The sequence below is a fragment of the Hippopotamus amphibius genome, chromosome 1 (genome assembly GCF_030028045.1).
Source record: "Hippopotamus amphibius kiboko isolate mHipAmp2 chromosome 1, mHipAmp2.hap2, whole genome shotgun sequence".
Taxonomy (NCBI): domain Eukaryota; kingdom Metazoa; phylum Chordata; class Mammalia; order Artiodactyla; family Hippopotamidae; genus Hippopotamus; species Hippopotamus amphibius.
In genome coordinates this window covers 151,312,484-151,337,249 of record NC_080186.1, presented here as the reverse complement: position 1 = coordinate 151,337,249, position 24,766 = coordinate 151,312,484, and the positions used below count along the sequence as shown (strand labels likewise).

At 47.5% G+C, this 24,766-nt stretch overlaps 1 protein-coding gene across 1 annotated transcript; it reads left to right on the top strand.

The window, feature by feature from the left end:
• The first annotated feature begins 9,341 nt into the window (after positions 1–9,341).
• On the top strand, positions 9,342–21,376 carry GM2A (ganglioside GM2 activator). The gene is made up of 4 exons (XM_057730687.1): positions 9,342–9,598; positions 14,396–14,548; positions 19,223–19,405; positions 19,744–21,376. The coding sequence occupies exons 1-4, from the start codon at positions 9,509–9,511 to the stop codon at positions 19,897–19,899; spliced, it is 582 nt and encodes a 193-aa protein (XP_057586670.1). The 5' UTR covers positions 9,342–9,508; the 3' UTR covers positions 19,900–21,376.
• Positions 21,377–24,766: the final 3,390 nt, after the last annotated feature.

Here is a 24,766-nt window from a genome sequence, read left to right as displayed (position 1 = left end):
GCTTCAGAGGCTACCTGAACCCCCTGAAATTACATTCACAACTGTGCATGCATGTCTGTAGCTTTAATCACTGTTGCCATCATTTATGGAGGATTTGTTATGACAAGCTACGGTCTGTACATATTTTATTGCATTTAATCTTCAAGAACCATGAGGGAGGTTGGAGGCGTTACTATTTGCACGGTACTAAAGTGTGAACGCAGGTTTGGGGACTGTAAGGACTTGCTTAAGGTCATATGCTGGAGTTGAACCCAGGTCCATCAGACTTCACACCATAAACTCTAAACCACCTTGGTAAATTACTACAGCTTCTCAAAGGGATCTGTGACCCCAGAAGATGAAGAGAAGACATTCTAGGACCCTGGAGCTCTATTTCTCTGCGGGACTGTCGGGAATGGGGAGAAAGGGGCGGAGGTGGAGGAGGAAGCCAGCCAGCCAGCCAGCCAGCCGGAGCAGGACAGCGCCCACGCCAGCAAGGGCTGCTATTTAGAGCAGCCCCAGAGCCCCCAGAGAGGATGATAAGGGGTGGGTAAGGAAGAGCAGTTGTAAGAAGAGCCCAAGGAGGGGGAGGGGGCTATCTCCTACCCCGCCCCTGCTGCCTCCAGCTCACCCTGTCTCCTGATGTCTAAATAAGGCTTAGAGGCACATTCTAGGCAGCTAAAAATAAACTCTGGCTCCCCCTCCTGCCCTTGGGCTCTGGCGACCTCCCCAGCCCCGTCAGGGCTCCCCTGGGCAGGACCAGCTCCTGGAGCACGCCCTTGCCGGAGCTGCAGAATCTCGCTTCGCTGAGGACCCCATGGTTTTGGTGGGAATGGCTCCCACCGCAAGAAGACCTGGACCAGAAGTCAGGACTCCAACTCTTGGCTCTGCCCTAACAAACCTGGGCAAATCCCTCTATTCTCTGAACTTTAGTCTCCCCACATGTCAAATGCAGGCGTTAGACACGATGTACAGTGCTGGCATTTTTGAATGAATTTAGAATCCCACCCTCTGGGGTCAAATTTCAGAGTGTGCCCACTGGGCTTCTTTAGGGTACATCTGTCCTGCAGACTCATTTTTATTCACTCAGTCTTTTATTAGGATCTGAATTCGCTGCCCATTCCTTAACAATCTGGAACACTCACATAAAAATCTGGATTTCCAGCTTCTCTTGAAAAATCAGGTCTGTCCATACTGGGCCAGTGTGTCAAGAAACAAGAACCCCGAATTGTGTAGCGGTCGCCCCCTGCTGGCAGTGTGAATGTACTACAGGCGGCAGCTGACACCCTCACTCATATTTCCGCCTAGCCTTGCAGGTGCGCGAGGCACTTGGCGCAATAGGAGTGAGTACTGTGAGCGCCGGTGGATTAAGTTTTGCAGCCCAAAGTCGGGACATTGGCACTGCTCTGCCCAGCAAATGCTTGTTGAATAAATGAATGAGATAGCTAATAGAATGCTCCTTCAAAGCCAATGTACTGACACTGAGTTGTGGTGAAGAAAAGAACATTTATTGCAGGGTGCCAAGGTAGGGAGTTAGGAGACAAGCCTCAGGTCCACTCCAATTTAGTCTTTGATTAGGGGTTTTTGTAAGGGGAGGAACAAAGAGGCTGGGATTAATCATCCTCTTGTGACATTTCTGTGAAATTTCTTAATCGTAATTTCAGGATGTCAGGATATCTCTGGTTTATGATTCTCTGCCCAGGTGGTCCATGGCTCGGGGGTCTATTAGCTCATCTTGCCCCGGAGAAACAACCTGAGTTTGTACCTTAATGATGATATCTATAATAGTAGTTTTGGTACATTAACCTGTTATCGACAGCAGCAATTTTAGTTATCTGACTCTAGCTGACTAGTGTTCAGTTAGCAGAGGCTTGAGGTCAGAGGGAACAAGAAAAGGAATAAAGTTTTGGCTAGAGAAGGAACTCAGTTTTGGGGGGACTCGGTTTCAGCTGCAAAGGCCCTCATGAAGGGATTTTCACCATGGTGCTGCCCAGCTGAAATCTGTTGCCAGCGCATTGCGAGCCTGCCCCTAGGTCCAGGTCCAAAGCCCTCAGAAGGGACAAGATCCTCATACCGTCCACCTCAACCCCACCCCTGCTGGGAGTCATCAGACAAATAAGGTTCTTAGGCATTGTACCTCCTTCCTGATAAGTCAGTAAGATTGTCCTTGGTTGGAAAATTACTGGCAAAACAAATCAGGGTCTGTTAAACTCAAATTATCTTTGAGTGCCACGTTGGAGGCCAGTGAAGGGGCAGGGAAGGAATCAGGAGGAAGGATAGGAAAGGTTGAGCAGAACTGTTCAAAGAACAGGCCTCAGGATAGCCAGCTTGGATTCACCCAGCTCCCCTTGGGCAGCTCACTGAAGCTAGACACTTCACAGAACCAGAGGATGCTGCATGTGGACTGACCTTCAGACATCATAGAATCCATCCTGCCTCAACACACAGTAGGGCGATGAGGTGTAGACTGAGAACCTGGGAGCAACTGAGGCTTTGTCCTTTCTGCTCTGTTTCAGTAAACAGATGGGAATGGGAAAGTTCACCAGATACCATCCTTGGGAGGAAAGTGACTCCATCTGTCTCTCACCCCTGCAACTCAGTGGTGGAGAGAGTGTCTGGTCCTGACTCTTGCTACTCTGTGGTCTTCTGGGTAGCAGCCTTGGCTTCATCAGCAGCTTCTTAGAAATGCAAATTCTTGGGCTTGCCCAGGCCTGCTGAATCATACTCTGCATTTTAATGAGATTCCAGGTGTTTTGCATGTGTATTATCACTAGAGAAAAACTGCAGCAGTCCAGCAGTTCTCCAGGTTGGCTGAACCTTGGAATCCTCTGGGGGTTACTTTTAAAAATGTTATTGCCTAGGTACCACCCTGGGGTGCAGCCTGAGCCTGGGCTGCCAGGTGATTTGTTTAAAGCTCTTCAGGTGATTCCATTGTGTAGCCAACATTGAGAACCACAGCTCTAGGCAAACGCTCTAATGAGATGAAAATCTGGGGGAATCAAAGCAACGCAAATGTGGATGGGGCTTCCCACCCTGGGCCCTCCCTAGGCACCTTCCCCAGCCCAGCCAGGCCTGCCCGACCAGTCCAACCCCTGCTCCCCAAGGCATTGTCAGGCCTCCAGCAGCTCTCGGGTTTCAGAAGGGTGAGGTGAGAAACGGGCTCCTGTTCTTATCAGCTTTGCAATTCTGCCCAGGGGTGTGGCCCTGAGCAGGGAGGCCCAAAACCTGGATTCTCATCCCATTTCTGCTGGGTGGCCTTGGGCAAGGTCTGTCCCTCTCTGGGCTTCAATTTCTTGATCTCTAAAATGTGTTAGAGGGGATTGAAATAACTTCTAGTGTTCCTTCCAGTTTTCTACTATATAGACAGACTCTCAAAGTTGAAAGGGACTTTGGAGATCATTTAGTTAATCTTACCTTCTTACAGATGGGGAAACTGAGGCCCAGTAAGGTTAAAGACATTATTTAAAGTGAGAAATACCATTACCAACGAGGGAAAAATTTTGACTTCAATCGAAAACTCTTCACTGTCTAGAGCATACCCTTCAACATGGAGGGTAGACGGCTTCTGGCTCTATGGAGACTCTGTGCCTGTCACTGAAGGTTGTCTACACCTGAAGTTGAAGATAACCCATGACAATGGAAAATCATCTTTGTGTATAGCAATGTCATTTTTGTCCTGTGGAGGTTAATTTGGAGGTTAGATTGACTTCCCTCCCCCACTACGGAAGAGGCCGATTTTGCCTCCACTTGTACTTTTATCTCAATATTCCTGATCCATACTTGTGTTTGCACTGATTGTAACATCTCACAGGTTCCCTCATTGAAGCAGTTAAAAATAAAATCCCCACTGCACGCTCATTTCAGATCTGTATGAGAGTTATGATTTAACCTTCTTTTTAAAACTTACCCTTTAGCGACTTCTCTGGTGGTGCAGTTGATAAGACTCCAAGCTCCTAATGTAGGGCGCCTGGGTTCAATCCCTGGTCAGGGAACTAGATGCCACATACCTCCTGCAACTGAGTTCACCTGCCACAACTAAGGAGCCCATGTGCTGCAGTTAAGATGCAGTGCAACCAAATAAATAAATATTTTTTTAAAAATTATTAAAAAATTACCCTTTAATAACAAGAATAGTCAAGATTTAAAACCAGAGGTCCAGGCTAAATTTGGGATTGAAACCCACAGAAACCAGGCAGTAACAAAAGTGAGAGATGCACAGCCTGTAGGGGAGGCAGAGGCTGCAAAATCCCATTAATGACAACTCAGCCTCAGTGGACTGTTGTGCTATGGAAATGCAGACAGCTCTTTCCAGATTCTCTGAATTTTTCAGGAAAGCTGGAAATCCATAATTTGATGAGAAGTCACCTGCTTTTATTATACACAGGCAACCAAGTAAAAACCAAGTATACACACTACTACAAATAAAATAGGTAAATAACAAGGTCCTACTGCATAGCACAGGGAAATATATTCAATATCTTATAATGAACTATAATGAAAAAGAATCTGAAAAAAGAATACATACATATATACATGTGTGTATGTATATATGTGTGTATATACGTCTGAATCACTTTGCTGTACACCAGAAACTAACACATTGTAAACCAACAATATTTCAATTAAAAAAAAAAAAAGGAAAAATTCTAAGAAACACCACACAAACAAATGGTGTTTGAGGCTTGTGTTGCAGTCTGTGACTTCTTCCCAAGCATTTGAGGTGACAAGCATTCTTCACTAAATCTGAAAATGAGCAGGACCCTGTGGGACATTCCTGGGTATGAAAACCTTTCCATGTCCCTCGTTTCTTGTTCGTAGAAAAAGGGCTTTAGTCTCCTAGACCTTCCCTAAGTTCCAAGGAGCAGATTCAATCAGTTACTAATCAGGGAAGTGAGGGAGTGCAAAAACAAAGGAAAAGCAGCCCCAAAATAATAGTTCAGCAATGAAACAGAGTCCTAGCTCCTCAGGGGATAAACACAACAATCTGATACATACCATTGCCTTGTTCTAAAGCAATTAAGGCCCCCACCCAGGTGGAGGATGGCAAGGACATGCTGAGGCCCCAGACTGGTCAAAACCAGAAGGTTGATGACTGAGATTCCTGGGACACCAGCCGGTGACCTCACCACCAACCAGCTGGAAGAAAGTCATGCACCCTGCAGCTGGCTCCCCAAATGCTGCCTTTAAAGACGATTCCTGAAAACCATCGGGAGGTTCTGGGCTTCTGAACAGAAGTGTCCAGTGTGCCTTGCTTGGCCCTGCAACACAACTTTCTCTGTTCCAAACTCCAATGTTTTGGTTTGCTTGGCCTCACCGTGTGTCAGGTACATGACCTTTGGGTTCAACAACAAGGGCACTTCCCACCCCAGGCTTTATGCTCACACTGGGTCTCCAACTTACCCCACCGGACACAAGCAAGGCTGAGAGGGCATCCTGGGCCAGGTTACTCCAGGGCTCAGACCCAGTTACTCCTCCAGGAAGCCCATGATGACGAACATTAGAGCAGCAACAATTTCCAAAGTTGCAACCCATCACTCCTAGAATGTGGGTTCTTCAAGGACAGGACTTTGTTTTAGTAATTGCCACTTTTATGTATGTGTGTATCTACTGTATGCCAGGTGCTTTATGTCAAGCTTGGTCATACATTTGAATCACCTGGAATTAGAACAAAACAAACCAAAACCAAAACCAAAATCAACCTTGGGTCCCACCTCCAGAGATTTAAATGTAGTTGGTCTGGAGTGTGGCCTAGGGATTGGGAATTTTAAAAGCCCTGCAGAGAATTGCAGTGTGCAGTGCTGGCTAGGAATGATGGCCTGATGATCCGGACCATTAAATATTTCACATTGGCTCTTCTCCCAAATATTTCTGTTTCTCCCAGATGGTCTGACTCAAGAATGCAGACCACCTGCACTTTGTATTACTTTAACCTGATTTCTTGTCGTTTGGTATTAATACTCTTGGATAGAATCTTGTTTATGTCATGTCCACTAAGAAAAGAAAACCAAACCAAACCAAACCAAACCAAACCAAACCAAACCAAACCAAACCAAACCAACAAACTCCAAAATGAGAGCTGCAAGTTTCAGTTTTATTTGGGGACTTACTGAGGACTATAGCCAAGGAGACAGCCTCTCAAATAGTCCTGAGGAACTGCTCCGGAGAGGTGGAAGGGGCTAGGGAGAGGTCAGCATGTGTGTACTTCTGGCGAAAGGGATCATGCCGTCAAGAACACACCTTGGTAGAAGGTCGCTGCTAGTCACGAGGAATAGATATCTTAGTTAATGGTTTCAGTGCTTTTCTAATTAAGGGAACATGCAAAAATCCAGGTTCATAAAAATTTTTCCTGAGAATATCTACCTATCTGAAGGCCTGTTCTGTCAGTTTTCCCAGAGCACAGAGTGTCTCATCTAATCTCCTACCTGACCTTCTTTCAGGCTGTACTCTAGGTAGAACTGGGTGGGAGGCAACATTCTTTGTTTTACTCTTTACTTGATGATGGCTTTTCTTGAACAGACCCTAGATTTTTTGTGTCTGTGTGTGTGGGGGGTGGGTATAGGAGTGGGGGCAGAGCCTTTATTTTGTTTGGCTTGAATCTATAAATATTTTTTGAATGAGTTAATAGCTTAGTACTGGGAGGTAGTTTCTTATTATTCTAGGACATTTTCTCTGTCTGATTTAACTTCATTCAGTGTGACAGTATCTAGGTCCATCCCTGTTGTTGCAAATGGCATTATTTCATTCTTTTTAATGGCTGAATAATAGTCCCTTGTATATATGTATAAAATGAATGTTTAATCAGCAACTACCTGCATGATCAGTTGGACTAATGGAGCTAATGATGTTTCTAGTCCTCGAACCAGAACAGCTCCAGTATGTTCAGTCATTGACAGGAAACAGTGGCCCCCTTGCAAGGGTCCCTAATCCAAAGAGCTGGGGGGGGCGGGGGGGGGCCGGGTGAGCGCCAACAGTTCCCCTGGCAACCAAGAAGCCCTTCTGATGTCATGCCTTCTATAACTAATAGCCTCCTCCTCCCCTGATTGCAGCTGTGTCCTGCCTGCTGCCAACCGTACACAGTGGCGGGCGGGGGTCACTCCAGGACCTTTGCCTCCGACTTGTAAGATTCCCTGTCCAATGGTTGATGTCTCTGTCCCTGACTCCCTCCGGGTTCTTTCTTCAGTCTTATGGCTGGGTGATTGCAAGGACTGGAGGGCTGCAGGGTGCAGCCCTACACCAATTCCTCCCCACTCGCCACAACTATAGAAAGCCCGCTTGCAGCAGCAAAGACCCAACACAGCCAAAAAGTAAAAAATAAAGAAATGAAATGGATAACCAACAAGGACCTACTGTGCAGCACCGGGAACTCTGCTAAATAGTATGTAACAACCTAAATGGGAAAAGAATTTGAAATGGAGTGGATACATGTATATTTATAACCGAATCACCCTGCTGGACACCTGAAACTATCACAACATTGCTAATCAGCTATACTCCAATATAAAATAAAAAGTTTAAAAAAAAATAAAGCGAACAATTAAAAAAATGAAAACAAATAAACGTTCACTTAAGAGGGGGAGGCAGTCCTGTGGAGAAGGTAAGGGTGAGGCCGGGCCAGGTTGGGCGGGGCATGTACAGGGAGCAGGAGAGCAGCCACTGTGTGCCGCCTGACCACACAAATGGGTAATAGGGTAGAGGGGCCTGGGCAGGTGCAAAGATGAAGAAGGAATGATGCTGGAAGGGAGCTGTGCAGCCTCCTTCTGGCTTCCCAGTGAGGCTCCAGGACACACCAGTGTGGGCATCCACTTCCCCCACCCCCCACCCTCACGTCTACCATGGAGCACAGTCCCAGGACACCTCTTATACCTCTGCGGGAGCAGCCTCAGGAGAAGTGAGTTCTGGTTTTGCTTCTGCTACGTGACATTGGACAAGTCCTCTCACTCAGGGGGCCTGAAATTGCCCTTGTGTGTATGAAGAGGTTGTGCTAGAGGAGAGAGAGAAGGGATTATCACAAGAAGAGGAAGGTGTGCAATTAGAAAAGTATATTAGAAGATCAGGTGAAGTCTGGAGCTTAGTTAATACATCAGTGCTAGTTCTTAGTTTTTATTAAAAAAATACCCTTATATCTTAATGTTAACAATGGGGGAAACTAGGAGAGAGTTTTGTGCTATTTTTGCAACATTTTCATAATTTAAAATTAATTCCAAAATAAAAAATTTCTTTAAAGGATGATTAGGTAAAGTTTTAACTTCTATTAATGTGTTCATTTATTCAACAAAGATTGATTCCCTAGATGTGTCAGGCACTGGATACACACTACTAGTGACCAAAAGTCATGATTCCACCCCTTGCAGGGTTTACAAGCTAGCGGTAATTTGGCAGAAGTAGTATCCCTATTGCTTTTTTTTTTTTAATTTATTTTCTTTATTATTTTTGGCTGTGTTGGGTTTTCATTGCTGTGCGTGGGGCTACTTCGGGGGTGCTCAGGCTTCTCATCGCAGTGGCTTCTCTTGTTGCGGAGCACAGGCTCTAGGGGCGCAGGCTTCAACAGTTGAAGCATGTGGGCTCGGTAGTTGTGGCTCGCTGGCTCCAGAGCTCAGGCTCAGGAGTCGTGGCTCCCGGGCTTAGTTGCTCCACAGCATGTGGTATTCTCCTGGACCAGGGATCAAATCCATGTCCCCTGAATTGGCAGGCAAATTCTTAACCACTGTTGCCACAAGGGAAGTCCCCCTATTGCTTTTTTAAAAATAAAAAACCGGACCTCAACTACAAAGTGTAGTAGCTTAAGGAAATCTTGGCTGATGAGGTATATATAAGCAAATTCTTGCTCTATCACTTCTTAGCTATGTGACCTTGGCAAAGCTAACCTGCCTTATCATGTATGTTTTCTGAGTGGTAAAGATGGGCAAAAAAATGGATTCCCTCGTAAGTGCTCAACAGCGCTTGGCATGCATTAAAGCACTTACTAAATATTAGTTATTATGATTATAATAATTATTAAAAAGACACAGTGCTTTCCAACACAGCTACGGGGAAGGGTAGCATCGACAGGGAGCATATTTTTAACAAGAAGTACTTCGGTTTGAAAATATGACGGCCCTTCCAGCTGTGAAGGTAACAGCGTGAGCTCGGAAACAGCAGCCCCGCCCCAGTTAAGCCCCGCCCCTCCCTCGAGCTCTGGTTCCCTTCCCCGTGGCGCGCTCATTTCCCCCCGCCCCCCCACTCAACCCGCCCCTTTTCTCTTCAGACTCCGCCTTCTCCCCGAAGGCGGGGCCTGTCGCCCACGCGCGAAGTGCGGGGCTAAAGGAGGAAATACTGAGGGGCGGGGCCGGAAGAGCTCTGTCCAATCCCCGGCCCCGAAATCTCAGATCCGGAGGGGGCGGGACGCACGGCGAAGTGGCTGCTCTCAGCTTTGCATCGCAATGCACAGCTTTGGATAACCAACACTGGCAAGCATTTAAAGGCGTCGTCGCCTCCTCGAACCTTGTAGTTAACCCGGCGGGGGACCCACCCTGGGGACACATCCTTTGCGATGAGCCCCTTGATGATGGCTCTGTTCCTGATCTGCCTGGGCTTGCTTCTCGCCGGCCCAGCGGCTCCTGCACGCCTCCTCTCGAACCGGGTGAGCGCCCTCTCCTTTAGCATCCCAGCCCAGCTCGGGATGTGAGGGTTGGGGTGGGACATGGGGGTGGCCTCTCCAGTCTCTAGGATTACTTCCTTGCAGCAGAGGCTCCCAAAGTCACTTACTGTGACTCTGAGCGGGCCCTTTTCTCTTTGCGGATTTCAGTTTCCCTATCTGTACAGAGGATGGGCTGTAAGGCCTTGCTCTGCTCCAGACTATTTTGGAAGGGTTAATCTCACTCCCCTCTGTACTCTCCTGCCCTCTTTCCAAACGTCTGAGTGAAGTTTTACAGAACTGCAGGACCAAGGCTCTACTCCCAGGCCCAGAGACTCAGCCCCGTTTACATGTCCCCTCTTTTCTGCCGTGAAAAGGCCTGGCACCCTTCCCCTCCCCTCTGTGCTGCTCTGAGGCGCTGCTTGTCCTGGAGGGTGGGTGGGTTTGAGAGGCTCTTCAGACCAGGCGGTCCAGGTCCAGACTTGCTCCTCTGGCAATGAAGATGCAGCCCTGCTCCTGGGTGTCAGTCATGGAGAGGCTTCAGCCTACAAGCTTCCCCCTTGTCTTCTCAGTCACCCCATGCTCCAGACCCTTGGGAAAGGGAAGTTCTGTCATTCCGAGAAGTAGAGAAGCCGAGTGCCATGGACTCTTTGCTGCATAGCTGGGGGCCAGACACTTAATATCTCTGGCAGCAAGCAAAGAGAGAGGCCCAGCCTAGGTCCCTTCCCTACAACTTCCTTGGAAATACTTGTCAGAGCCAAGAACAGGGTGGTGTGGGGGAAAGTGGAATAGGACTAGGAGGCTTGGCTTCTGATTCTTCTTCCTGTCTCTAATCCATGGGCATGGCATTTGGGCTCCTTAAGGCTTGGTCTCCTCATCTGTAAAATGGGCTTGATAAACCAACCTGCCTTTCTTGATGGTTGTGCCTGAAGGGAAATGCTTCCACGGATGGAAAAGCTCTTCAATCTTTAACTCATAAAGCGATAGAAGCCAGTGGGTTCGGCCTCACCCTGCTCCAGGGTCAAGGAGTCTATTTTGCCTATTGAGTGGAGGAGCAAATAGCTCTTGGCCTTATTGTCCCGGAGGAGTCACAGTTAGTCCCTGAGTGTAGGTTGAGAGTGTTTCTCTTGGCTCCAGGTCTGATCACTATGAGGTGGAGTCCGGCTAAAGCAGGAACTGACCCAACATCTCTGCTCTGCTATGTGTCTTGGCTGTGGATGCCATCCCAGACCAGAGGGTCTTATGTTGGCAGTTTTGGAGAAGCCATGAGACATCAGGGAGTTCACCTACCTTACCCAGCTGCACAGAGGATAGGGGACTCATCTGAGGACACATAGCAAGGGGCACTTTCCATTGTTATCCGCTATCATCCTGGTCTTCTCTGGGTTCATGTGATGTGGAACCCTGACCCAGAAACCCTGGGCCACAAGAAGGCTGTGGGGTGATACTGTGTGTTTGAGCATCAGGAAACTGGAGTTCCCCTTCCTCTTCTAGCATTAACCCAGTCTTGTGACCCTGGGCTGTGGTGAGCCTTAGTTAACAGCGGAGAATGTCCAGCCCCAGGCTGGGCACGTAATAGGTGCTTAATAGGCTCTTTGATACTGTCTAATGTCATTTATTGTGCACATACTATGTCCTATGTGTTGAGCCATGTGCTTTTCCCCTAATAAACTTTTTTAGGGGAGTAATTTTAGACTTACAGAAAAGTTGCAAAGATACTACAGAGTTCCTACACACTCCTCACTTCATTTCCCCTAACGTTAATATCTTGTATTACCATGGTACATTTGTCCAGACTGAGAAACCGACATAGGTACATTCCCTAGCTAAACTCTAGACTTTATTTGGATTTTACCAGTCTTCCCACTAATGTCCTCTTTCTGTTCCAGGATCCAATCCGGGGTACCACGTTGCATGTGTTGTCCTGTCTCCCCAATCTCCTCTGGTCTGTGACAGTTTCTCAGTCTCGTGTTTTCATGGCTGTGACAGTCTTGAAGGGTTGTGACCTGTACTTTCTGTGGCCCTTACAGTGGCTGTGGAAGATATAATTATGCCCATTTAATAGATGAGGAAATTGAGCCTCAAGAGGGGTCCGCTGACCCATGTTCTCAGCTAGTGAGAGTGGCTGAGGTATGATTTTAATCCAGGTCTGTGATTTGGACCCATATTTCTGCCTCCACGGCTGTGCCTTTGCCCTCTGCCATGTGCTGCCTCTTCCCATGTTAGCCTAGGCTGGGGTGACAGATATCTGGTGCCCGGCCTGCCCTTAGTGTGTATTGCTAACCCATCATATTTCCTTTTCCGGATGAGACCAGACTCAGCTGCAGAATTCGTTTCGACAGAAGCCTCTAGCCAGTCATCGAGAAACCACCTTTTTAAGTCTCCCCAGGGCCTGGGGAAAGGAGGAGCAGGGCACTCCGGACACTTCCTCCAGCCTGGAATCAATCTTTACTTGGAATCAGGCTGCCTTAGAATCTATGAAAGCAGCTCTAGAAAATAGCTAGTCTTCCCACCCACCCTCCAGCCCAACTCGTAATCCCAGGCATTCTTCCATTTGATAGTGGCCCCCCAACTGGGCTCCCCCGTTCTAAACTCGACCCTCTGCAATCTATTCTCAACCATAAACCAGGACGTGGCCCTCTCCTGCAATGGCATTCCATTGCACTTGTAGGAAATGCAGCCTCCTGATGATGACCTATGAGATCTTGCATTAATTAAATGACCCTGCCACCCCTCTAAGCTTCTCTGGGTGCCTTGTCCACTACATCTAGCCCTTGTAGGGCCCAGAGCAGCTGAGCGTCTTCCCGATGCAGGGCCTTTGCCTGAACATTCTTTCTTTCAGTACTTGCATGGCTGACTCCTCATCTTGTAGGATTATCACTTCCTCATCACCCTATTTAAGTGAGTCCTTTGTTACTCTCAATATGACCCTCTGTTTCTTCTGTGGCACCCAGCGATCTCAGGGGATAATATTTATTTACGTTAGACTGTAAGCTCCTTGCCCGCAGGGCAGGCACATTGCTAATTGTTTACCTCTATGAACAGCACTTGCCCGCAGGCCTGTGAGCACTGCTCCATAAATATTTGTGGAATGAATGTCGAAGGAAACATTTGCTGGTCCCTACCCTGTCTAAGGGGCTGTGGGGAATGCAGGGATGAATCAGGCCTTTCTTAGTCATGGCCTAATGCTTCATTCCATGGAACAGAAGCCCATTCCAAGAAGCTCAAGTAAAGGGGAGTTTATTCTAGGTACACAAGGAATCTCATGGAACTAATGGCAGGAAGTAGGGGCTGGGATGTCTAATGGTTATCATTGTGCCTGGCATTGTGTTATGAGCTTTATGTACATGCTCTCACCCTCGCAAGAGGTCTGAGAGGAAGAGAAATGACTCCAGTTAAAAGATGTGGAAATTGCAGTTCCAACTGGCCTATAGAGTCACATGATATGGAGGTCAAACTATGATTTCAAGCCACATCTACTGATTAAAGCCGTGATTTACCCCATATCTCACTCTAAAACCATGCCCCTGGCTGCTCCCCCTCACTGCCTATTTAGACAGGGGCCGGGGGCAGGGGGCGACTCTGTTCTCTTTTCCACAGACCAGCAGAGACCTTAGTTCTTGTCCCTTTGACTTGGTCATGGGTCTAGGTGTTCTGGCTCTCTGGCTCTATCTTAAAGCTTATGACCCCATAACAGCTCAAAGTCCAAAGTCCTCTGAGTGATTTTGCCTCTGTCTCACTTCCCAAATTGGGGGCAGAGAGAATCTCAGCCTAGCCTGGGTTAGGTATTCTCTTTTGGCCCGCCTACCTGTGGCTGTGATGACGGGGGTCAACTTGGGGATGTGGAACTGGCAGCTTTAACTTCTGAGATGGGATGTGCATGGTGGGAATGATGAAAGTCTCTCAGAGGGGGCCTTCAGGGGGCTGGGAAAGGTATGAGTGGGTGGGCAGAGTCTACACAGTGTAGGAAGTGTTAAAGACCATAGACAGGGTTCCGTGGGAGGAGGGAGGCAGTGGTCGTGTGTAGCTGGACGAGATGTCGGAATCAGGAACCAGGGGACCTCTTGGGGGATGTGGAGGAAGAGGAGGAGATACGGCTCAGCAGAGGGGAGGGGGATGACTTGGGGTATGGCACGGGGCAGGGCATGAACAATGGGAGTTAAGAAAGCACTGGTCAGGATTGGGGAAGTTTGTTCACCAGGGATTGTTCATCAACAAGTGACCCACTGGGGATCTTTTCCTGTGTGTCCTGGTCCCTCCCTGGGTGAACTGTACCTCCTTGAGGGTGGGGTGTTAGATGCTGTCATGTTTCCCACTGTGTTTTGTGTTCCCTGTTGTTCCTGTCCCTGGATTGGGCCTGGGGTGTGATGTGAGTAAGGTTCTGGGCATGGGCTGCAAAAGCGAATCCTCCAAAAGCTTCCCTTTAAGGAGATGCCAGACTAGCTAGAGAGGAGTGGGGAGCGGGAGAGGTGAGAGATCAGAGAAGCTATCTACCAAAGGCGAATATGGTTAGTCTCCTATTTTGAAGTTCAAGGTCTATGATATTGTGCTCTGTAGTTCACGGCACACTTTTGGGAGATTGCCTTTTAAGTCTTCTAGTTTAGTCCTGCCTGTGAAATGGGTAGGACCAGCATTATCCCAGTTTTACAGATGTGGAATTGCAGATGAAGCTCAGAGAGGGCAGGTATCTCACCCACGGACACACTGTCAGTAACCTGCTCTGTTACGTCTTCTAACCTATGAGTTGCTTTTGTCAACTTTTCTTTTCTTTTCTTGCTGCCTTATTGTCCTTGGCTCTCCCAGGTCAGTAGCTTTTCCTGGGAAAACTGCGATCAGGGGAAGGACCCTGTGGTGATCAAAAGCCTGACTCTGGAACCTGACCCTATTGTCGTTCCTGGGAACGTGACCGTTAGTGCTGAGGTCAAGACCATTGTTGACCTTGAAAGTCCTCTGAAGGTGAGCCCGGGGGCTGGGGGGGGGGGGTCGGGGAGGTGCTGAAGGAAAGGTGCTATGGGCCAGAGGGCAAGGGCCCTAAGGTATGTACGCTCAGGGAACTGAATAATTTTGGAATCCTGGAATCCCAGAGCAGCAAAAGAAGCATAGATTTGTTAAATGTCCTTTTATAAGGACATCTGTATTTTTCTTTAGCAATAACCTTTTCACTCATGCCTGTTGCCTGTTTTGGGGGTGGATATTTGCTTGTTTTCTATGTAGCCATTGCAACTCCATATACTGTAGTCCTTTCCTCGCTGGTTTGCACTGCTACCATATTGTATGCCTTCAGCTTGTCCTGGTGCAGATCTGTTCTGGCATTAGTTTCCTTTTGACTTGTTAAAAGGTTTTCTGATTTGGAATCTGTGTTGCTGAAACTACCCTTTGACTTGGTTAATCACAGCCCCTACCTCATGTTTCTCTGAGCGATTACTGAGTTAATAACACAGAGAGTGCCTTGCATAGGGCCTGGCACACAAGACCAGCTCTGTACATGTTAGCTCTTGTTAATATTTCCGTTAGTATCAGTCTCTTCCTGTGGCTCCTTTGACCCAGACAGAGTCCTGTATGTGCAGACAGCTCTCAGGCTCTGCTTTCCCTGCACCTCTTCCCAAGTCTTCTTCGGGCTAGGTCACTGCATTTTCTTTAGCTGTTCTTCAGGTGATTTTCTACCAGGGTCACATTTCTGTGCCACCTCCACTGAGTCTGGAGCAAAGAGCTGTTTGGTGGGCTGGCCACCATGCTTGCTCTCCTGTCACAGCCATGCAAACTGCAGACATTTCCAAGAACGCTGATGCAGTACAACTGACCTGGAAGGAAAAAGCTGGTGAACTCTTTTTTTCTTTCCCCAGCCTTTTCCTGGCTTCTTTGTAGGCCATTAAGATGGGTTCCGCTCACCCCTTTGCTGTTATAAATCTTCCTCAACTTAGGTCCCAATGAACCTAGTTGAAAATATTGTAAATCGAAAATGCATTTAACACGCCTCACCTACCAAACATCACAGCGTAGCCCCGCCTACCTCAACCACGCTCAGAACATGTACATTAGCCTACAGTTGGGCAAAATCATCTAACACAAAGCCTGTTTTGTGCTAAGGTATCCCACATCTCATGTAATGTATTGAATGCTGTACTGAAAGTGAAAACCAGGATGGTTGTCTGGGTACAGAATGGTTTAAGTTGTTTGCCCTCGTGATTGCATGGCTGACTGGGGGCCGTGGCTTCCTGCCATTGCGCAGCATCATGAGAGAGAATCGTACTGCATATCACTAGCCCTGAAAAAGATCAGATTCCAAAACAGGAAGAACAGTTTCTACTGAATGCGTATTGCTTCTGTACCATCGTAAAGTTGAAAAAGTGTAAGTTGGACCATTGGCAGCCTGTACTTTATTACCTGTCATAAATTTGGGCCATTGAGCTTTTTAAAATTGGACTCAGATTCCCATTGCCCCTTCCCTTCTTCCTACATTTCTCTTATGTATTTTTGATGTGGTTCCTTTATCTTTTCAGGGTATATGCATACTAGCTATTAAATAAAAGCCTCTAACCGCGTGTGTAGAAGAAAAGATGAGTCTCCTTTTATAGATAAGGGACACTGAGGCTCAGAGAAGGATATAACTTGCTCTGGGTCAGCATTCAAGGCTGGTGTCCTTATCTATCTAATGTTTCCTATTCCTGAGCTCTTTCTGACAGGGAGGTGGAATTAGTGCTTGGAGTTTTAGCAGGGGAGTACCCCAGGACTTTCCCCTTACCAGCAAAGACCCCTCCTAGGAGAGCTGCCCGGACTGTATGAGCACTGTTTGAGCCTGAAGGGCTCTTAAGGGCAGTGGCTTCTCCCCTTGTTACTGGGGCCCAGAAAGGAGTGACTGGTCCAGACCATGCAGCCTGTTAGTGGCAGGAGAGAAACCTCCTCCTCCTCCTCTGACCTTGCTGAAGTGAAATTTCTTCAATCAAAAGTCCCATTTAGAACCTGGATGAACTTGATGCCAGCTGCAATTTTTAGAAGTTGGATGCTCCAGATTCTGTAAGCCATGGGCAAGTTTGGAGTCTGTCCAGGGACGCCTTTTTCTTCTTTTGATGTGTTACACAGGATTTGGCATAATTTAGCAATCCCTTCTTTGAGTTCTCAAGTTCCAGCCTCTGAGACCTTGTTTCCCCATCCTCAGGAATCATAAATTGCCACCACATTTGGCATGTACACTTATTTTAGGCTTTTAGACACACGGCTTTCAGCCCTGATGGTTTAGGTTTTTTTCCCCCTCTAAAGTCCTGTACCTGCAGTGCCCCTGCCTGAGCCCTGTGACTGAGATACAACTGCCCCCTCCCCAGTCTCATCAAATGGCTCCCCTTCAAGTCAGTTGCTATCAGTGGGTCTTTATCTAGAGCTTGGTGTGCTAGAGGCCAAGAGAAAAGTCATTGTTTTCAAGTTGCAAGAAACTTTGGCTATTAGGATGTCAAAACTGGTAGGTCTCTTCAAGATCATGAGATTCAAATACTCCATGGTCAAGATGCAGGAGCAGAGGCCTGAGGGGGGAAGGGACTTGCCCAGGTGCCCTGGTAGGTGCGGGGATCCTGATTCCTTTACACCTCAGTGCCTCTGTCTGTCCTGTGGAGCCAGGTCCCATGACACGTGTTTTATTTAGGTTGAGCTGTGGAGGTGCTAAGGAAGTCCTGGAGTAGAGGGATTGATGGTCCCTTATTACTCAGCTTTGCATGACTTTTTTTTTTTTTTTTTTTTTGGCCTTGCCACATGTCTTGCGGGATCTTAGTTCCCCGACCAGGGACTGAACCCGGGCCCACGGCAGTGAACGTGCCAAGTCCTAACCACTGAACCGCCAGGGAACTCCCCTTGCTTGCTTTTCTGAGTCATATGAGACTGGGAACAAGGACTGGAAGATCAGTCACGGTTTGTAATCCCCAAATGGCAGGTATGGCTGTTGCCTTAAGTTTGGGGCGCCCCCACTGGGTACCTCCTGTGCTGTGCTTGTCCTGGCTGGGGGAGGCCTGGCTCTCGGTGGATGCAGCCCACAGGCTTCCAGTCTGGCGGGAAGAGCCCAGGCAGGACTGGGTCCGTCCCCGCTGTCCCCTCAGCTGGCTGTTCTTGTTCAGGGCAGAACTGGCTCAACCATTTTCACTGCAGTGTTGGCAAAACAAGGAGGGGTACTGGCTAAGAGGGGGAGAAGTCTGGTAGGAAGTAACTTTTGGATTTCAGGCACTATGCTAAGTGTTTGACAGGCATTGTCTCACTCAGTGGAACCTTGTGAGAGAGGCGGACCCTCTAAAACATCCCATTTTGGAGATGAGGGAATGGAGACAGAAGAAATTCCCCAAGGGCACAACACTAGGAAGTGGCCGAGGTAGCGTTCCACTCCAGGCCCTCGGCGCTTCCTAGCAAAGGGGTTGAAGCAGGCTTGGCAGGAGAGGAGAGGGGAGGGCTGGGAGGGGCCGTGCACGACTGGGGGTGGGGGGTAACGTGTGGTCAGCAGAGTGGGGTGAGGCAAATCTGAGTTTGTCCACTCAGGACACCCACTCAGAGTGGCTGCGCGGACTCCTCCCTTCCTCCTGGACCCGCATCCTGACAGCGGGGGCAGTTGGAAGCCTGAGTTCACAGCCTGAGGAGCCAGCCTGAGCCTAGCAGGCTCAAGGGGACTAGGTGCCCATACAGGATGTGTCTCTTAGAAACAAAAGCCCTGAATCAAGTGAGCCTGGAGACGAGGAGTCGTAAGATGCTGCCATGTTACAGCCGAAATGCTGTCTTCCTGGCATGACACCCATGAAAAACTAGACTTCCTCCTGCCCTCTCCTGACAGTTTTCCCTGATAGCTTTGGGGCGACACGAACACGGTCCCTAAGGGACAACTCATTTGGCTCTTAGGCTAATACTTAGTGAAAGCTTAGCCCGTGCCAGGCGCAACTGTCAGCCTCAACCTCCAGAACAGGAGCAGAATCGTGGCAGCACGGAGGTGGGGAGCGCTCACAGATCCCGTCCAGCTTCTCTCTGGGTGCGGGAGTTCCTCTGTAGCTTCCCCAACTGGGTCCAGGGAGCCCACCTCTTCTTGAGGTGGGTCCATCTGTGGCACCCTCACTATGATTGTTAAGATGTTCCTCATAGCAATCCCAAAATGATCTCTCTGTAAATTCTTATCGTTTTCAATTCTGTCTTCTATGGCTGTACAGAGAAGATAGGATCCAAGAATAGCAAATAGGTTTCATCTTGGTAACCAACTCCAATCACCTGGTGGGAGCTGCCTGAAGTCCTCTGAAGGAAAAGGTTCTGAAGCCAAGATTGGGCTCAGGAGGAAAGTCTAGAAGCAATTCCACAGTTAGCCAGGTAGCAGGTAGATGACAAGTGCATTTCAACTTCAACCAGTGGGCAGGTGACTACCTAAAGAACTCTAAGACTGTGTGGTTCGGTGCAGGGGGGCAGAAAGTCATATTTGATTATTAATGTCTGCCATGGGCACAGGAAAGGATAATACTGGGGCATGTGCCACAATATTGTCATTTCTGGATCAGAACATCTCCAAGATCCCATCCAATTAAAAACTCTGTGTTAAAATAAAATGCTGACCTTTTTAAGAGACAGAGGAACTGGTATGTTTGCCTTGGAATTTTACACTTTCTCCAACTCTCTCACCAGGTACAAATAACTGTGGAGAAGGAAGTGGCTGGCTTTTGGGTCAAAATCCCATGTGTGGAGCACGTTGGTAGCTGCACCTACGACGACTTCTGTTATTTGCTTGAAATGTTAATTCCTATTGAGAATCCCTGCCCAGAACCCCTGCACACCTATGGGCTTCCCTGTCACTGTCCCTTCAAAACAGTAAGTATAGGGAGGGGAGAGAATTCCCCCTGTGACTGGAGTAGAGACATGGGGTTTGGAGACAATCTCTTGCAGACCTGGATGTCTGTGGGTGTAAATTATTACGATCTATCCTGAATCACTTATCTTTTGGGGGCCTCGGTTTACCTATCTGTGAAATGGAAGACTTGAAGCTCGATCTGACCTCTGGTGCCCTTTTACTATCACATTCTATGCTCTACATGGCTCTTAGGAGAGTGGGAGGAGGGCAGTTTGTAGCTGCAATCCTAGAGGTCACTCCAGAAGACAGTCCCATCTGTAGGCTCCCACTGACCCGTGGTCCACTGTCTTTCCCACAGGGCACCTACTCACTGCCCACGTCTGAATTCCCCTTGCCTGAAGTGACTCTGCCCAGCTGGCTCAGCACTGGGAACTACCGCTCAGAGACCATCATAAGCAGCAGGGGGAATCGTCTGGGCTGTATCAAAATCTCCGCCTCCCTAAAGGGCAAATAAGGTGGCACCCGCCACAGCAGAAGGAAGGGGGTGTGACGAAGGCATCCTCTTCTTCTGTCTTACATTGGCCAAGGCCAGATTCCCCTCTCTGTCCTTTCTCAAGCCCCTTTCTACAATGATGACACGCCCGCGCTGAAAGTCATTTTATGCCACCTGCAAAACTTTTCGGTGTGGGCCTAACCTACGGGAGGATGAGCCTGGTGGTTTCTGGTAGCCCAGGATGTCTATGGGGCTGGCGGCTGCATTTTCCTCCTCGCACGCATGGCTTTCTCTCTAAGAGCTCAACTCATTTTCTAAACAGTCAAGGAAGGGTGCTAATATGTTTTGTGACCCCGTAGTTCACACTGACCCAATCTTGGTCTCCTCAAGTACCTTTATGATTTTTCTCATTGATTTTTTTGTGTCACTGACCTAAAAGCAGAGTGAGAGCACTAACAGTTCTCATTTTATTCCCACCCCCTCTTACAATGAAGGGTCTGAAGGAGTTGATCTCAGTCTATTCTCCATTTACTTCTATGATTTAGTGTTCTTTTCTCGACTTGCCCAGTTGACAGTGGGGCACAGTGTATCCTAGAGAGGCAGGGCGTGTGGTGGGAGAGAGACCTGAGAATGCTCTGTGTGTTTAAGAGAGTCTGCAAACTCAGGTGTCTGCAGGGCAAAGTGCAAGGCATCAGGGACTGATGAGGACCACAAGGAACACGCTGTTTCTGGGCACATCCTCCATTTTTCCCTTGTGTAACACAATTGATCCGAGGCAGCTGCTGCCCAGTCTCCAGCTGGGGGTATAATCAGGGATGTGGGGACTTGGGTGAGTTGAAAAGGGCACATCTGGTCCGTAGGGACAGCTGCTGTCTAGCTATAGCCAGTACGTACCACAGGAGAATGTGGGCCCGGCATTGCCAAATATCCTCAATTTTTTTTTTCCCTCGAGAAGCCAGAAATCCAGACTTTTATATGAAATCGATTTTTAAATATTGGCAATGAATTAGTTTTTTAAACACTGATCAGGCTGAAGGGGCCAAACTGACTTGTCAGTGGGGACGTCTGGTGGCTCATGAGTGGCCGGTTCGTGGCCTTGGATATAAGAACATGCACGCCTTGTTCTTTTAACCTGAGACAACTCCTGCAGCACAGTTTCTCCCTCTATGAGGCCAAATCCACAGTGCCCAGCCCTAGAAGACTCCTCCAGTGCCGGGGGAGTAGAGGTGGCCTCAGAGCTGTGAGCTCGGGGGTCACGAGGCGGCCTGCCCTGGCCCTGGAGCGCCACCAGGGTGAGCGGGGCAGAGGCTGAAGCGGTGGACTCACCAGCAGCCACTGCGGTGGCAGGGATCCAGCGAAGAGAGGGGGACTCATGTCGGTGCCTGGGGTTGTTCACTGTCCTGTGCTCCCATGACAGCTTAATGACCCATGACCAGCCCTGGCTTCTGGGCTCACAGGAAGCCTGGGATGGCAATAAATCTTTTTAACTTGCTGAGAATTCCTCCTTTGTCGTGGTTGCCTGTGTTTCCGTTGATCACATCTTGGGATCTCTGGAGCTTGTTTTCTGGGCTGTTTCTGCTGGAAGGGTCTGTGGCAGCGGCACAGGCGAGTGGAGGCGACACCAGGAGCCGACGCTTCCGTTTCTGTCTTACGTGCTGCTCCTTGTTTCTGCTTCATTCTGTCTCATCACCATGCAGCCTCCTTGGTTTGTTTTTTGGCCTTCCCATCGCAGTGTGACCTCTCCGGCCTTTTTTTCCCCCTCCTGGATCTTTGGGCATTATTCTCACTACACCACCAGGGAACCCCCTAAGTGAACTTTTTAATAAATGGTGCTGGGCTCCCCTGGTGGTGCTGTGGTTGGGAATCCACCTGACAATGCAGGGGACATGGGTTTGAGCCCTGGTTCGAAAGGATCCCACGTGCCTCGGAGCAACTAAGCCTGTGCGCCACAACTGAAGGCTGCATGCCCAGAGCCCATGCTCCGCAACGAGAAGCCACTGCAATGAGAAGCCTGCGCACTGCAACGAAGAGTGGCCCCTGCTCGCCGCAGCTAGAGAAAGACCCACGCACAGCAACGAAGACCCAACGAAGCCAAAAGTAAAATAAATAAATTTATAAATAAATAAATGGTGCTGAGCCAAATGGAAAGCCATTTGGAAAAACTGAAATTAGATCCATACTTAATGTGATGTGCAAGAATAAACTCCAAATGAATCCAGGATCTAAGTGTTAAAAATGAAACCATAAAAAAAATACTAAAAGGAAACATGGGTGAAACATCCAGAGGCAATAAAGATTGATAAATTTGACTACATAAGAAAAAAATTGCTTGGCAAGAAATACCAGTCAGAAAACTGGAAGAAGATATTTACAGCACATATCATAGACAAAAGGTTAATAATATTCCTACTATAAAGAATTAAGTGTCAAGGGATCAAAAACCTGATAGAAAAATTGGGAAAAGAAATGAACAAATTCTCACACAAAGGTATAAAAATGACCCTTAAACATGAAAACATGTTGTGACACACTTCAAGACCAGAAAAATATAAATTGAAACAATATTGACATAACATTTGTCGTTTCTTAGGTTGGTAAAAAATAAGTACACCACCACAACCCACTAGGCAAGGCTGTATGGAAACAGGTCCTCTTACACACAGCTGGTAGGAAGGCAAACTGGTTCAGTCCTTCTTTAGGGGAATTTGTCAGTGTTACTTGTCATGTAAGAAAAGAGTGTAAGAAAAATAGGCATGTGTCTGCTCATTTGTACATAAGGAAAAATGAGCCAGAAATGAATGAATTGCTTATTTACAGAGTGGAAAGAAGAGGGAAATGATAACAGGTTATAAAGGATGAAGAGGATGGGATACTTCTGAGTATATCTTTTTGTGTATCTAAGAATCATAATAATGTTTCTGATTCCTGAATCATGATCAACATCCACCAGGAGATAAGGGGAATTCAACATGGAATACTAACACTAACAAAATCTGTTTCAAATGAATAAAACAGCCACACTGAAGTGGGTAAGAAACAAAAATAACTGCAGTTACAGTATTCTGATGGGGTACGATAAAGCAACAGAAAAGTACCACACACAAATACTGTATGTACTCTAGTTACTCAATTTTTCACAGGAGTAGCAGTTAGCAATTCTGAAAGTATTTCATGTGTATATTAGTATTGAGAAAATCAATAAATATATTATGGATACTGAAAGCATGGGGGCATATTGAAAGGAACCAACTTGAAGGGGCTTTCAGTGGCCAAATCTTGGACAACTTGAGCAAAAATAGAATGACAGTAATGGGTTATAATCCACTGAATAAAAATCCATGTGTCCATACACATCAGAATCCCAATTAAATGTAGGAGCAATGGCAGAAATAGGGGGAAAAAAACATCATTAGGCAAATGCCATTGTAAGAATTATTGCAGACAAGAAACATCTATCGATCCCTGGGCTGGGAAGATCCCACATGCTGCGGAGCAACTAAGCCCATGCGCCACAACTACTGAGCCTGCGCTCTAGAGCCCGAGAGCCACAACTACTGAGCCCATGTACCACAACTACTGAAGCCTGCGTGCCTAGAGTCCGTGCTCCACAATAAGAGAAGCCCACACACTGCAACGAAGAGTAGCCCCTGCTTGCTGCAACTAGAGAAAGCCTGCACACAGCAACAAAGACCAAACTCAGCCAATAAATAAATAAATTTTTAAAAAAAGAAAGAAACATTTATGGATGCTAAAATTATTGGATAAATGTATGATGAGAAACAGGATTTCACATGGTCTCAAGATATCTCCTCAAAAGATACAATTACAAAGGGGAAAATATAGTGGAGAAACCGGGCAGATACCACTTAGCTAAATGATCACAGTTAACATCACCAGTAATAAGACATACTGACATCGTGCACCTCCCAATATGGTGCACTGATAAAGGTCAGTGACACTTCTCTGGTATTGCCCAAAACGTATAATCTCAATCTCATCACAAAAAAGATCACACAAACCTAAACTGAGAAACACTACAAAATAAATGGCCAGTCATCTTCAAAAGCGTCAAGGCCATGAACAGTGAGGAAAAACTGAGGAACATCACAGATCAGAAGAGACTACAGAAATTGTGAGAACTTGGATTTGGATGCTGGATTAGAAAAAGGACCAGAAATAGGATTTCACCAGTGTTAATTACTTAGTTTCGATAATTGTGCTATGTTTGGGTAAGATGTTAACATTATTGAAAACTAGGTATATGGGGACTCTATTATTTTTGCCACTTTAAAGTTTTTCTTCCAAAATAAACAGTTGTAAAAATATACTGCTGAAGTTTCTCTATGACAACTGAGAAGTGTTAAAATAGAAGCTTATCTGGGATTGCAGAGTCTGGGTCAGTAGGTGAAGTCAGGGAGGGTTTTCCTGAGGATGTGTTAACTGAAATCTGACACATGAGTAGGAATTAAGTAGGTGGAGAGAAAGGGAAAGAGTTCCAAATGGAGGGAATAGCATATGCAGAGGCCCTGCAGCAAGGAGGAGCTGCTTTTTGGAAACTGGACAAAGGCTGGTGCAGCTGCAGGGAAAAGGTGCTATTGGTGCCAGAAGAAGCGAGAGAGGTGGGGAAGGACTAGATCAAAGGGCCTGTGGTTCACGTGTGACTCTCCCTGACCAGCAAGTCCAACTTCCTAAGTTATAGTCCACCTGAAAATTTTCCCTTAAGAGGGGTCATGTCACTGTGATTTCACTTCCAAGTGGTGTCAGATGCCAGGTAGAGGTTCTGTGCTCTGCTCCCCGCCCCCGGCCCCCCCAGCCTTTTTTTTTTTTAACCTTTGAGCTCAGATCAGGAAATTGCTTGAGGGGCTCCTGTGTGGGTTTGAATCAGGCA

Bases quoted from the DNA above. Each gene is read 5' to 3' on its own strand.
- GM2A (XM_057730687.1), top strand. From the start codon at position 9,509: ATGAGCCCCTTGATGATGGCTCTGTTCCTGATCTGCCTGGGCTTGCTT. The intron at 9,599-14,395 runs GTGAGCGCCCTC...TGGCTCTCCCAG, and splicing joins CACGCCTCCTCTCGAACCGG to GTCAGTAGCTTTTCCTGGGA. The intron at 19,406-19,743 runs GTAAGTATAGGG...TCTTTCCCACAG, and splicing joins GTCACTGTCCCTTCAAAACA to GGCACCTACTCACTGCCCAC.